Source organism: Lepidothrix coronata, unplaced genomic scaffold (genome assembly GCF_001604755.1).
Source record: "Lepidothrix coronata isolate B3197 unplaced genomic scaffold, Lepidothrix_coronata-1.0 Scaffold109, whole genome shotgun sequence".
In the NCBI taxonomy this organism is placed as follows: Eukaryota; Metazoa; Chordata; class Aves; order Passeriformes; family Pipridae; genus Lepidothrix; species Lepidothrix coronata.
Genome location: NW_016690289.1, coordinates 2,703,810 through 2,718,729, shown reverse-complemented (window position 1 = coordinate 2,718,729; position 14,920 = coordinate 2,703,810). Strand labels below are relative to the sequence as shown.

At 36.7% G+C, this 14,920-nt stretch overlaps 1 protein-coding gene across 1 annotated transcript in view; it reads left to right on the top strand.

The window, feature by feature from the left end:
• Positions 1-14,920, top strand: part of ADCY2 (adenylate cyclase 2) — a 210,831-nt gene that overhangs the window by 169,535 nt on the left and 26,376 nt on the right. The window contains exons 16-18 of the mRNA XM_017824122.1: positions 6,020-6,157; positions 13,659-13,778; positions 14,430-14,457. Coding sequence (XP_017679611.1) covers positions 6,020-6,157; positions 13,659-13,778; positions 14,430-14,457 — 286 coding nt within the window. The remainder of the gene's footprint in view (positions 1-6,019; positions 6,158-13,658; positions 13,779-14,429; positions 14,458-14,920) is intronic.

The window sequence follows — 14,920 nt, the reverse complement described above, 5'->3', positions numbered from 1 at the left end:
ACCTAGAGAGGCACTTTGGCACCTACAGCAGGGTCCATGAAAGAGGCTCATCAAACTTAAATGTCATTCTGATGAGTTTCTAGCACAGGCACTACTACAGCAAATCCATCACCACTAAGTAAAGTACTATGTTCAGACTTCAGGAATTTTTGGAAATGTACTGATGTCAGTAAAAAAAAATCTTTCTTACCATGTTTATGACATTACATGATTGTGACCAGCTGGAGAACTTGCCTATCTTGGCGAATGAATTTCTTATCTCTGTTTTGCTAACAAGTTCTCCATTAATATTTTTTGATGAGACTAGCTTGAAAGTTTTTTAAATACAGTAATGCTGCTTTTTAGTGTCTTTGCCCAAGATGAGATTGTAAGTTACTTCCAAATAAAAGATATCCAAGTGTGCTTCTTTATAATAAGTCTAGTATGCAAATTATTTTTCCTATGGTTAATTTTAAAAGGACAAAAGCAGAGAGCATCCAGATTGTTTTCAAGTTTTTTTACATGTATTACCTGCAAGTTGATATTCGTGATGTGTTAGTACTGCAATATGGTCACAGATCAGGGCTCCTGTTGTGTGAGACAATTTTTGAATGGTAGCATCTCACTTGGAAATCAAGAGTCGGTCAGCATAGAACGTAGCATTTCGAACTCCTTTGTCTACTTTAGTGCCCTGAGTATTGTCTTTAAAAAGTCATTCAGTTTGATTCTTCTCAGTAGCTCTTTAAATATTTCTGAGAAATAGAAAAGCTTTGATGGGAGGGATTGAGAACATCTTACCTTAAAGTAGCATATAGCACAGTGACTGTGTATTTTAGTGACTGTAGAAAGCAGCACAGGAAGTGCCGGGACTGAGCTCTGACTGCCTAAAGGCATATTTATGCAGCTCACAGACATGTTCTTTACTTTGAATGACACAGTTGAAGTGAACCATGTGGCCATTTTAACGCGACCCTTTGCGAAGGATAATAAACACTGCAAAGTGTGATGAAATTAAAAATGTGATACAAACTTTAGTTTTTGCTGTTATTTCTTTATTTAGTAATCTAGATTTTGTTCAGCCAGTTGCAGGAAATGTAAGTTGAGTAGACTTTTCACCTGACTGTATTCCATATGATTCAAAATGCCTGGCTTAGATTTACAGGTGCCACAATTGAGTTCAAAAGCTTGGTGTTACAGTACTCATTTTAGAAGTATTTTAATTCTTTTTATCAACATTAGGACCACTAAGAAGTATGTCAAGTAAAAGCTTGTACCTATGCAGCAAAATCCCCATTCTCCAAGCTTAAATCCACTGTCAGCCAGTTCTTTGGGTTTGAACTGTGGTGTCTTCTTCAAGTCTGAGTGTAAACAAGCATGTGAAAAAAAATCTGAATTTTGTTTCTCTTGATTTTTTTCTTTGTAACATCAGTAAAATACCAAGTTGTATTTGAATGCAAAATGAAAAGAACAATAATAGATTGATAGAAAATGTGATTCAACAGCTTTCTGTAAATAAGAGATCTTCAGTGAAGATGTTCCAACCTCGGCTAGCATATGAAGAAATGTGACAGCTCTCGCGACACTGTCTTTCATCTACAACATAGCTGTCACAATTAATTCTCTCACCAGTTCCTTGATCTCACTCAGAAAGACAGCATTCATTTTATTAAATGCTGAAGTATGTTTTTATGTGTGGAAAGACAACACAGGATACATTTTAATGTCCTGAATATTCAAAATAAGTTATTACTCATTATCATGCTGAGCTGTCATATCAGATTTAACATGTTCAGATGAAAAGGTAATCCATTAGTCACCTCTCATACTACAAATAACTATTATTTCTAGTTGGTAAATGATAAACACTGAACAATATTCTGCCAGCTCCACTTAAAATGAACACAGAATCTAATGCTACTGAGATCTGGTATCTTATCCTACTTTCGTGCTTTCAAGAAATGATTACTTTCTTCCTGTAATCTCATTCTCCATTTTATTCAGAAAATTGCCAAGGAGACATAACATTCACAACAAAAAGCACATGATGTAAGCTATTGAATCAGCAAAATAAAGCTGCATAATTCTGCCAGTGCTATTAAAAGTCTGAATTTAACGATCACCCTTCCACTCCAGTTCTGCTTCCAGAGGTTCCCTGAATTTTCAGCAGTAGTGAACTGCTGCAGTTGTACTACATATGGACTAGATTTGGATTGCTGAAAGGTGAAAAGAAGTTCGGCAAATCTGTTAATTCACATAGAGATTTACTGTTCAACAGTGTATTATTTCCTGTTTTCCAAAGACTGTCTACTCAATGGCTTAAAGATTTCTAGGGTTTTGTCACAAATTTTCCTTTCAGGAAGGACCCTCATTGGCTTAACAAACTCAGTGGGCATGACAGATGTACCAAATAAACAGTAGTCTTTCCCCTCCAGAACTCAGAGCTGTGCATTTAACAGCCTGGTAAGAAAAACATTGCTGAGCTATGGTATGTTTCTGTTTGACAAGTGGAAATAACTCTCTACAACTTCATTTTTGAAGTTGCCCTCTAACATCACTCAAGTATTTTTGAGGTCAGAGCCAGCAGTATCTGTAATTTTAGCAATAGCAATTTAAAGAATGGAATATCTTTATTGATTAATGACATTGACTGAATGATATATTGTTTCCTGAAACCTGTGTTGTTCTCCAGACTTTTTCTTAGTGATAAAGTTGCCTTTCTTTTTTTCTTTAATGGTAGCAGAAAAACAGCTTTTTAAGGAAATGTAGAAAATCAGTCCAATTAGTTCCTTCTTGCTAAAATACATTAGCAAAGTCCACTTTACAGAGTGACTAGCTCAGATCTTGGGTCTTTCCAAACATAAATTTCCTGCTTGACAGCCAGTTCTGTTTAAATTTTCCTAGTGGTTACACACACACTCCCCCTCACGCCCTATAGGTCTTCCCAGAGACTGATCTGAGACACTTCAGCTGGTGTTACCCAGCCCTCAGGTGCCTCACATATATGATCTCTCTCCACAGGATGGCTGGCACTTATCCTGTGCTTCTTGCCATCTAGTCCAGCATGAAGTTTTCTGGCATGCGCACACATGCAGGCTCAAAACAAAGGCTGCTCTTACACAGTAGATGGTTAGGGATAGAATTTAATAACAATATGCAACAGACTCATTAAGACAAGTGTTCACCTGCAACCATTTCCTTTCATCTCCTCTCTTCTCCATTTACCTCCGTTCCTCTCTGATCCACATTTATGCCTCTGTTTCCTCTCCTGTGTCCTGTCCCTTAAACATCATGTAAATTTTCCACATACCCACAATACCTTTAAAATACACCATAATGTTTGACACAATCCCAAGTTTCTCTCTGCTCCATTGCAAAATTAAGTATCCTGTGCCAACCCACTATCCTTTTAGGCAGAGAACACCCTTAGTCTGGAGGGAATCCTGTAAAGGAAGTTTTTTTTCATTGAGTCTTCTTAGTACGTTTCCCATAAGAAACCATGGCTGCAACATTCTCCTCCAATAGTCTTAGGAGCAGCAGATTCAGTGGCTTCTGTTCTTCATTGATGAGGTTACTTTGATTCCACCATCTGTCATTGTTCTTTTGATCATCACCATGTCTTTGTGTTTAATTTGATTAGCCTCTCATCAGATAACCTAAAACCAGTAAAATTCATAGTAAAATATATCTGGTTTAAACCAGATAATTTATTTTCATCATTAGCTTATTTTCTTGGAATTTCTTATCCTACAGGTTTTCCTTACACAGTACAGCTCCCCGCAAAGTGATTCAGAAAGAAGAACACAGTGAACAGCTTTATCTATAGAATTTCTTATCCACTTTATATTCGTCATACTTCCTCAGTGTACTTGCCTAGTCTTGTCCCTAATACAGCTTAAACTATCCCAACTACTTCTAAATTTACAAGAAAATCCCAGAACAATGTAGGTGAAATTGTAGTAAAGCTCCAGGTGAGCTACAATAAAGACAAAGCGTAATTTAAGGTACGATTTCATGACTGTTTTAATTTGCTGTAAATCTGTGCTCATTGACTTACTGGGTTTTAGGCAGACTAGACAGGTAACTGAATGATTCATTTTCACACAGATCCATTCCCTGCATCCATTGGAACACTCCCCTTCTGTAGCAAGAGCAGTAATCAAGACTTTGTGCTTTTTACTATATTAAAGTGGGAAGGATGACAAAACTTTTCTAAAAGCTACATGTGGATTCCCATTATATTGAAATTTGCTATATACTTAAGGGTGAAAAACAAAGTTTGGAAGTTTAAAAGAGCTTTTGAGTAGGAATTTTTTGCTCAAAAATGCAGGTCCTTTGAGTTTACGTATTTGTGGTTTTTTAATATGAAAGAGTAATGTATGTGTAAAAGCTGCCTGCATTTTACTTTTTCTTTGTCCATCCTTGAGATTCCAGTGAGTGTTTTAACCTTTCAGAAACTGAATTCAGATTCTGTACAATCCAGTATGCAAAACTCCCTATCATAAAAGGAAATTTGGATATTAGGAAGAAGTTTTTTACAGAGAGAGTAATCAGACATTGGAATGGGCTGCCCAGGGAGGTGGTGGATTCACCATCCCTAGAGGCTTTTAAGATGAGACTGGATGTGGCACTTAGTGCCATGGTCTAGTAACCACGGCAATGTTGGATCAAGGGTTGGACTTGATGATCTCGCAGGTCTTTTCCAACCCCGTTGATTCTATGGTTCTATTCTATGAAACAATATGCAAAAAAAGTTCTGCATATATAGTGGACTTGTTCAAATAGTGTATAATTAGGAGGGAAATAGTTATCTGACATATGACAAAGACCTTAATGCAAAATCCATCACGTGTGTGGGGTAATAGTGTAATTTAACATGATGTTCCATAGCTATTGAACCTGAACTAATGGATCAGTGCTGCAAATTAAGTCCTATGTTTGTTCATTTTTAGTGCTTGAGTTCCCATTTCTGGTGCCGGCTGTGCTTGTATCTCTGCTGATTGCTGTGGCTGGGGTGAAAAACAATATGTAAAGTGATCTCTGATAATATTAAGTAAATAGACAAAACAAGTTGAAAAAAGCAATTACTTTTGTGGGACTGTCATGTTCCTTAACTTTTCATTGCCTTTTTTACAGAGGTTTCCCTATAACTGAATTTGACATTTTGAAAGGGCACAAGATGCTTCTAGGCAACCTTATCTCTTCATTGCTAAAGTTTTGGGAAAAATAATATTTATTGGATGTGTCACAAATTATTGTTTATTCTGTGTGAGCCTCTTGTGCCTCTAGGCACCATGCATGTGTGAATGGAGGCTTTGCAATGTGTTTTTGGAAGCAGATTAAATGAGTCAGTTTTTTATTATTAATTTTTGTCACTATGTAAGAAAAAAATTTCTATTCATTAAATAGTCTTTGCATCAAATTGTAAGTCCAGTTGTTGTGTGCTTATTTACTTTCTGGATAGTTTTAGGGAAGGTGGATTTGCTTTGCTGAGTTAATTTTTCACTTAAAATTATCAAACAAGACTTCAAACAAATGAAAGGAAAACCCAGACACTCTTCTGTTTTGTGGGCTGCCAAGGATGTATCTATGTATATACCCTTTATTCTCTATCAAAGACTTTGCAGAGTCATTATTTACATTTTGATGTTTCCAGAGGCCACTAAATATGACCCTTTCAATTGAGGTGAGGCAGGTCAGTTAATTTTCATGGGTTTTACTGATATTAAAGGTAATTACACTGCTCTCAACTTTATATTTGCTATTATTAGTAGTATATAGAAAATGTTTAATAAGGTACTTGCAAATTATAATTATTTAACAGAATTGATATTATGGCAGATATTTTAACTAAATTTGCCCTTAATTTTGTGTATAATCATGTTCTGTAATTCTTGTGAGACTATAATAGTTAAATATTTCTGTAAACTGTTTCAAGATTAATGCTGCCCTCAATATTGAGCCTTCTTAATTCTACTCTTTTTAATAATAATTAAATATACTAAAGCTATTTTTTCCTCTTTTCTATACCGTTTGCACTTAGCAATGTAGCAAGAAAGCATCAACTTCATTGTTGTGGATCCTGAAATCATCTGGAATAATTGCAAACCGTCCTTGGCCAAGGATCACTCTTACATTGACAACCACTGCTATAATATTAACCATGGCTGTATTCAACATGGTAAGGGAAAAGGAGTAATTTTTCTTGGATTTTTTTTTCTTTTAAGATTTTTTTTGTTGTTTTTGTTCAGTATTTGTTTAGGTGTTGAATTTTTGGCCTGTGGCTATGCCAGGAACCTACATGGTAACGATTGCCAGAGACAGAAATATAAAGCAGAGCAACAGAAAACATACTGTGCAATGAGAGCCTCTGCATAAAGGATGCTCAGCAAGAGCTCAGAACCTGGCTAAATATGTTAAAGAAAAGTATTATTTATAATTAATAATTAAATCCCAGGTTTGAATTGTGCAAGTCCCTTGATCATCTATGCATTGCTTAGAAAAACAGAGCATTGCTGAAGGAGTGAAGTATCTCCTCACAGAATGTGTAGAAGACTTTGTGCGAAACAAACTAAGTTCTGTTCAGTTTTGTGATGCTCCTCTGCTGATCCCAACATCATTGATTTCACATGCTTCTCTTTTTTTTTGAATAAGAAAAAAGATTCAAAGTTACATCAAAACTTCAAATATACTGAACTACAAATTTGTTAGGGCTTATGTCTACTTTAGTCATTTAACCTGGGCTTTTCTCTTCCAGTAGGAAAAATCTATGTAATTCTATTATTCTTTTGTAACTATAGCAAATATAGATTAGATCTGTCATTAGTTTACCTAAAGCATGAATCTTAATGATCTTGTTTGTTCTTAAGGGTGTGTTGTCTAATGAGATGAGCAGTATTATGGGATCAAAAAACTTCCTTTGTTTTGTCCTGTTGACTAGGGCTGTTTCTGTTTGTAAACCTGTGAAGGTGTTCCAGTTCAGTTCTGTATCTGTGAAATAGGAACTCCTTTATACTTATTTAGGTAATGTTTTCATTACAACATTAATGCATAGATATTAGTCATGTTTCAAGTGAGTGAGATTTGCATTTCAGTGCTTTTGAAATTGGAACTCTAGCTCTTCCTTGAGTTGCTGGTACTTTTGAGGCTCAGAAAGGACTCAGAGATTGATAATACCTACTCTGTTTTGTTTTGTTTCCCCACAACATTTGACTCTCAGTCAGTCATTTTTTACTGTAAGTACTAGAGTCATCCAAGGGCTTTATGTGGGCTTTATGTGTAATGTGGGCTTTTAAATGTGAACAATTGAAAATTCTGGTAGTACCTTCTCTCCATTTTTACTGTTGAATTTTTTTAGTCTTGTTTTTGTTGGTTTTCTGATTTTTCTTTTTCCTACTTTTTTGGACGAGAGAAGATAAGACTCAAAAATAATTCCATTTTCAACATTTAAAATTTACCAAATTAATTACCTGTGTAAGGCTGGTAGAGGAGAAACTCAAAGAAGCAATGGCTGGAAATGAGATAATAAACTCACTTTTCAGCAGTGAAAGCAGTAAGCAATGGCAACAGTTATTCTGAAAAACTATTGATTCACCATGACCTTTTGTCCTCAGCTCTAGACTATATGCTTTTTTGAATTATAACCTTCAGCCAGGCAAAAGTTATTTATATATAACGGGATAAAACCTAGAGATGGAGTAACTTGTAAAATGAGTATCAGATTAGACTTTCTCTTATATTGAATTCTATAAATGTATAAGAGGAAAAGAAAGAGCCTACTTGGGTTTAAAGTATACTTTGACTTAGAATTCATGCATATGGTTATTTATTAAGTTAAAAAATGTAAAATAAAATATGGTCAGCAACTGTTTTTGGCTTAGACTAAAGTTCTACTAGTGTGTACAGCCCACTTCAAATTTGGCCTTCAACTAGTAAAAGGCATTCTAGCAAAAAAAAAGCAGCTGTTCAGTACATTATTTTTAGAAAAAGGTTTTAATTTTGTTGGCTCAAGTCCAATTTTAGGTGGACTAAATGTTATAGTGAAACCTAGTAGGCTGTATTTTAGTCTTTGTGCCTTATCAGTAATGTTACAGTGTTACAAATAATCGTGTTCCATGGTATTCATGAGATGATAATTTTAAGTACAATTCCCCCCTTGAAACTAAACCTTAATAGTTTGACTAGCAAAAATGACTTTAAATGTGATTGTGAAATTTGCATTTCCTTAACATTAATAGCAAATTGTGGGAGAGACTCTGAAGTATCATTATTATATCTCCAAGCAACATGTACTTAATAGCAGAGTCCATTAACTGCATTTATTTCCATGAACTCTTTCAGTAGAAAAAGGCAAAATGTAGCCATTAAGATTTAATGGAGATAGAAAGCGTCTAACCATCCCACACCTAATAAATCATAATTAAGACCAAAATGTCAAATAAAACTCAGTCTGCATGGTCATAGAACACTGGAAGAGAATGGGGGTGCAATTTTACTTCAAATTAGCTGTTTCAACAGACATCTGAATCTGATCTTCGCATCTGAGAGGTATATAGTCATGATCAGTGGAGGGAAGTTAAAAATCAGCTAATGTGACATAGGTATCAAATACTTCTTAGCTGAAGGGAGAGGGCGAGCATCAGAGAGATGCTATATAGAGAGTAGGACAAAAGTCAGCGGCTGAGGAAAACTGTTTTTGTCAAGCTGACCTTCTTTAAACCAAACATGAGAAAGTATCCTGCAGGGAACAATCCAGACATCTCAGAGAGATGATAGGACTGCATAACTGCAAAGGGTTGATACTTGGAAGCTGAATGAATGACTGCATACAATGATTGTGCCTCACCATCTTCTGGGATTCATGTGATTTCAAGAAACATGGCATGATGAAAGAATCCTGGAACAGCTCTTGGTTTCAGTGACTTCTGCATCAAATGCATGAATGGTTCTTGACACAGAAACAGGATCTTAGGGCTATACTGTCCCAGGAAGGTTCTCTGACTACCAACTTTAAGATTCAGGATCATAGAGTAGTTTGGATTGAAAAGGACCTTAAGAGGTGATTTAGTTCAAACTCCCCTGCCATGGGCATGGACATCTGTCCCACCTGACTTTGTTTCCAGGAACGGAATATCCACCACCTCCCTAGGAAACCTGTTCCAGTACCTCATAACCATCATCATTAAAAAAAAATGTTCCCTTATATCTAGTCTGAAACCACAGACACTCCGAAGCTAAGAAATCTTGTACAAACCCAAACTGCTCTAAAAATTCTGCGAAATGCACTGCACTCTCTAGATCTTCATCATCCTTTTCCAGGTAACTGATATCTCGGGATCAGCTCTTCTTTTTTTAAAAAATGCTTCTTTTTTTAAAAAATGCTTAATAGTCTTGGTAGGTACTTAGCATTCCAGGCTCTCCTTAAATTCCTGCTTATGAGCTTGTGAATAGGAGAAATGATACCAGAATTTGGGATCCTCCACAGTATTCTTGAGGTATTCATGTGGGGATATGTGGATAAAAATCCTGATTCAACTGCCAGACCAACTGGCATTTTTCAAAGGAAGCTGTGATACGCATTTGACATCCAAGTACTTTCATACCTTAGTGAGAAATATGGCTTCTTTTTTTTCCTTTTGTGAGATCTATATTAGTGTATTATGTATGTATGTTGTCTTTTGATGATTCTTGGTCAGGTAACAAGAGATGCACTAACTTGCTTATCCCTCTTTTTGGGGAGAGGGTCTGTTACCACATGGCTTCTATTGAAATAAATAGCAGCACAGCAGGTATTTTCATCATGTGGGGCAAAAAACTCACAACCAAGAATTGCAAATTATACAAACACAAGAAAAGAAAAAGCTGTTAGAATATGTGAAGTTAAAATGAGAATTTAATGGTAGCATGCTCAGATGTTCCCTGGAAAACATAGATATTCATAAAAAATACTGCTTTCATTTGAGTCATTTGAGTAGGTGTGACTGCTTAGTAGGACTGAATTGACTTTTACAAAAATACTATGTTGAAGAACAATATATATCTTCAAAGCTTCATAGCACATGTAGATAAGTGATGAGAGACAAGAAAGATAAGTACAAACACATCATTCAGAATAAGTGTTGTTTAGCTCATGGGAGGTGACAACGTTTCCATATCCTTTTTTTCCCTTTTTATATTTATTCAAGTATTCACAGATACACCATATTTCACCCAGTGTTCTGTGTATACAGGTAACATTTATAGGTCAGAAATGCCCTGTATAAAGTTCAAACCCAAAATACATTAATATAAATTAATATATATAAAAATATATATGTACCATATATGTTTATGTAATATAATTGCATTTGAGTTCTTTGTGTTATATAATTTTTTGCTCTGTGGACATGCATAGGGTGGGATTCTAAAACTAAATAGTTATTTCATGTTTACAGAAAAAGCATATGCACTGTTAGTGGGTGACCCTTGGCAAATGCCCTTGTTAACAACAGCCATTAAATACTTGGAGGCAAGCAGGGGATTAAATGCTTAAAGCTGTCTGAAAGGCCTTTGCCCAAAATTGTTCCTGTTAAAGAGGAAGGGTGGCCTGAGCTGACTTAAAAAGTAACCAAGCAACCTCAGAAAGAATTCTGAAGTAAAGAAGGAAATCGTGGGAAAAGAAGTACAAAAGAAACACAGAAATGTGTAACAGGAGATAGAGCTATGAGTGGAAACAGCTGTCTGTCCAAACCTGGTTTAAGAAGAATCCTAAGTCACCCCTCTCTCACCACACCTCTGCCCCAGTCAGCAAGAGCAGCCTCCCTGTCAGATGCTGTGGGCTGCCTGCTCTGTACCTGGCAGACAACAATGCTGGCTGTGACGAGCAGGGACCCACACCTCAGGTTTGTCTTTGCGCAGGAACTCACAGGGTGCTCTGTCTCTAGCATGTGCCTTAACAGTTTGTAGGGAGTTGCACAAGCGCACATGAAACTAGAGCACCCACATCTCCTTACAAGGGAGTGTGCAGGTAGGGTAACCTGCATTCCCAGAAGAGTGTGTGTGTTTCCACACATCCTGTGAGAAGAGGCAGATGTGCATATAATCATGCATGTACGAGCCATTAGAGCTCTTTGAGATCAGTTATAGAAGGGTGTTCCAAAATCTGTAGGTGTTTATTAAGATTTTGTAGAGCCTGGTTTCATGATTGATCTGTTGTGTTACCGATACTGATCCTGTCTGTACAGTTCACTGATTGCGGGTTAATTATGTGTAGTTTCACATATATAGTCAGAGAAGTATGCTAGTGAAGGAACACAACCTGAAGGTGCAAGTGTACAAAGTGTGCCAACTTGGTATTGGTAGTAGGTGGCATTTTGATAACCTTTGCAAGTCCACAACCTTGGATGTGTTGAAGGGGTGTTAACAGATAATGGTTTTAAGCTCTTCTAAGCAGTGCCACAAAACATATCGAAGGGCACTCACCAGTTATGGTGGCGTGGGAGATTGGATAGTCTCTAAAAAGATAAAGTCGCTGTGCATGTAGTCCAGTGCTGCGACTGTTGCCAAGGGGGATTTTGGGGTCTCTATCCTTGGATAGAGCTGACCAGCTCTAGTGTTAGTAAATCAACAAAGCATTTTGATCGTATTTGGTTGATCTGCGCTGAAACTGTGCTGATTTTCTCTGTAATAGTAGGTAAAGCCAGAGATGGGGAAAGAATTTAGAGATGGGTCACACACTGACTACCTGCAGAGAACAGCGCATGAGAGGGAGGCAACCTGTGGAGCTCTGCTGTGGTCTGCTATGGTCTAATATGGTCAACCCAGTGTGGATTTTCATATTTAGTATGTAAGAGGGACTGTAAAATTTACTAATGAAATTAAAGTGACAGTCAGTGTCTGTGAGGGAAGGCTTGGGATTTCAGAAAGGAAGAAGTCAGCTGAGGATTTGAGTAAAAGAACTAGAATTAAATTTCATAGTGCAGAGCTCAAGATTATGGTTGGGTTGACAGAGTAGTGTCAAGAATTTCTGATACAGGTTGGAAGCTCATCAGATAGAGATGCGATGAGTGCAGGATTTTAATTAATTATGTGGGTTTAATGTCAACTCAACTGAATCACAATAACCATCCATGTGGCTGCTCTTAACTCACCATAAGTACAAACTGCATTTGCCTTAGAGAGTCCCAATGAAGGAAAGCTACCTCACATTTGCTGAGCATGATGTTAGTGGCTGGGGTGATGTCAATGTGCAGCAATGTATTAAAACAGCTATAGTTTCATGATCTGTCTGAGCCCTAGTTGCATGAGGTACAGTGAGCTATTAAGGTTTTGCAACTGTGAGCAAAGGAGCAAAATTTTATATGTACAGGTTCAATTTATATATTCAATTTATTCAATATATGTAAATATCTCAAAGGTAGGTGCTAAGAGGATGGTGCCAGACTCTTTTCAGTGGTGCCCAGCAACAGGATAAGGAGCAATGACCATAAACTAAAATGCAAGAAATTGCACTTCAACACAAGGAAGAACTTCTTGACATTGAGGGTGGCAGAGCACTAGAACAGGCTGCCCAGGGAGGTCATGAAATCTCCCTCTCTGGAGACATTCCAAACCCACCTGAACATGTTGCTGTGTAACTTGCTCTTGGTGACCCTGCCTTGGCAGGGGGTTGGACTAGGTGATCTCCAGAGGTCCCTTCCAACCCTAACTATTCCGTGATTCTATGATTCTAGGATGTATGAAAACATATTTTCTGCAGAATTAGCACTAGTGTTACTGCATGACTCACTGATAAAATCTGGGAAGTCTGTTTGCAGTTTTGGTCACCCAGAAGATGGAATTGAAAGAGGTGTGTACAGAGTGGGACTACTAGAACAGTTAGGGAAATGAAGAGCATGTTTTCAGGAAAGAAACTAGAAAAACATAGATTGATGAACATAATTAAGACTGAGATGGCATTAAGTATTAGGAATGTAAATACTAGGGAGAGAAAGGACCTATCTGAAAGCTAAAGGATGAGATTATTTCAAGAAGAAAAACATGTGAACTGGTCATGAATAGTGGTTAAATGTAGAAAGAACTTAAATGTTGAGATTCACACTACTGGTATTAACATAGTCAGCAAAATCTAAATCATTAAGAAAGCACTGGATCACTACATCAAGGGAGTCTGTATGATGATGATTTCCCATGTGGTAACTGACTGAATTTGATGACCCGGGAGATACTGGATCCACTTTTCTGTTTCAATGACATTAGTTCCAATATTATTACCAACATTATTATGTTATTACATCTGCATAAACCAACTTCAATTAATACTTCTCATTCTTTCTTCAGTTCTTCCTGTGTTTAAATAGGACGTTCAATTGAGGTAAACCAAGGAATTATTCATATTGAATTTATTTCATCATTGTCTTTTATCTGTGTGAGCTTCTGATATATATGAAAGTAATGTAACAAAGAGCCTTTTGTCTTTTATTCAAATGGAAAGTGTCAGATGAAGGTTAACAAAGTTTTTTTTGTTTGAGGATGCTTGAACAAGTAATCGTGTGATGTCATTTCCCCTTCACTATTTAAGTTTTCAGTGAAATACCAAAGTTGAATGGTTACTGGCAAGGCTTTCTCTGCTTCTCCATTTCTATTCTCTATTTTGATCTTAAGCAGCTGTCAAGCTAATGGATTGTATGTTGGTTTTTTTCTAGTTTTTCCTGGATAGTGCTGTGATAGCTTTTCCCTCAGTTCTTAATTCATCAAATGCAAGTTTTCCTAATTCAAGTAATCATACACGGTGGTGTATACAAAACAACTGTTTTTTCCTACCGGTAAGTTCATTTTACATTCCTTTGTTTGTTTACAACAATTACACTAAATTGACTGTTGCCAGATCTGCTTGAAGTTAAACACCCACCAGTTTTTAAGACTGCTGTAAAAGATTGATTTTTTTTTCAGTCACCTGCAACTGCATTCGAAGTAAGTGGGAAGTTAAAGGAGGTTGGTACTTCTAAAAATAGAGGTTTTAATGAATGTCAGATTAAAAAAGCAGGAAACAGCATGATAACTAGGAAGTATAGCTTACCCATGTCAACGCTTTACAAGACATCGGGATAACACACAGCGTCTGCAAAGCACTGAAAGTCAGGTTGATCTGCAGACAGGTTTCACAAGGACCAGTGGCTGACCTGAAAAGATTCACCATTTTCATCACTGACAGTAAGTGTGAAATCTGTGATTGTCACACTTCTGTCGTTGCATATTTGATTAAGAGGTGGGGTAAGAGGGATGAAAATAAAACACTCATATAAACCACTATATAAACTGCTTGAAAGATCTGAACTGATCTGTAGAAGATGTCTTAGTGTGAACAAAAGCATAACAGCACATGCAAGACCAGGTTGGGGAAGATATTCCTGCAAAAAATGGGAACTATTTCCTAGAGAGCTGTTATTCTTAAAAGGATCACAAAAGACCTGCAGTTGAACATAACAAGCTGTATATTGCACCAAAATAGGTCAACAGTCTTTGGATAAATAAGCTGGTGTCAGCAAGAGGAGAAGGGAGATTATTGTATCTCTATGGTGAAATAATGAGACCATTACCAAAATGGTGTATGCTGATTTCCACACAGTATATTTTAAATGGAACAGCTATTCACTAGGTCAAACAAAACAATCCTGGGCACACACAAAAGGAAGATGTTGATATTAATTATGTATAGAACTCTCCTGGAAAAAAAGCAGTAACTGCAGCACTTACAGATTTTCATCATCTCCCTAGTAAAGTTACAGAGGAAGATTAGTTTCTGTTTCTTATTTTCAGCTTTAGCTAACTTAATGCTGCCAGGTATGGATAGGTGCCTATGTTTAGTTTTGGTCTGACATCAAGTAGTCCTGTTGACAAAGAAATTATGCAGTTCTTCTCTCATCCTCTGCTTGTGTTCACACTCACAAGCACATAGAAATAAATT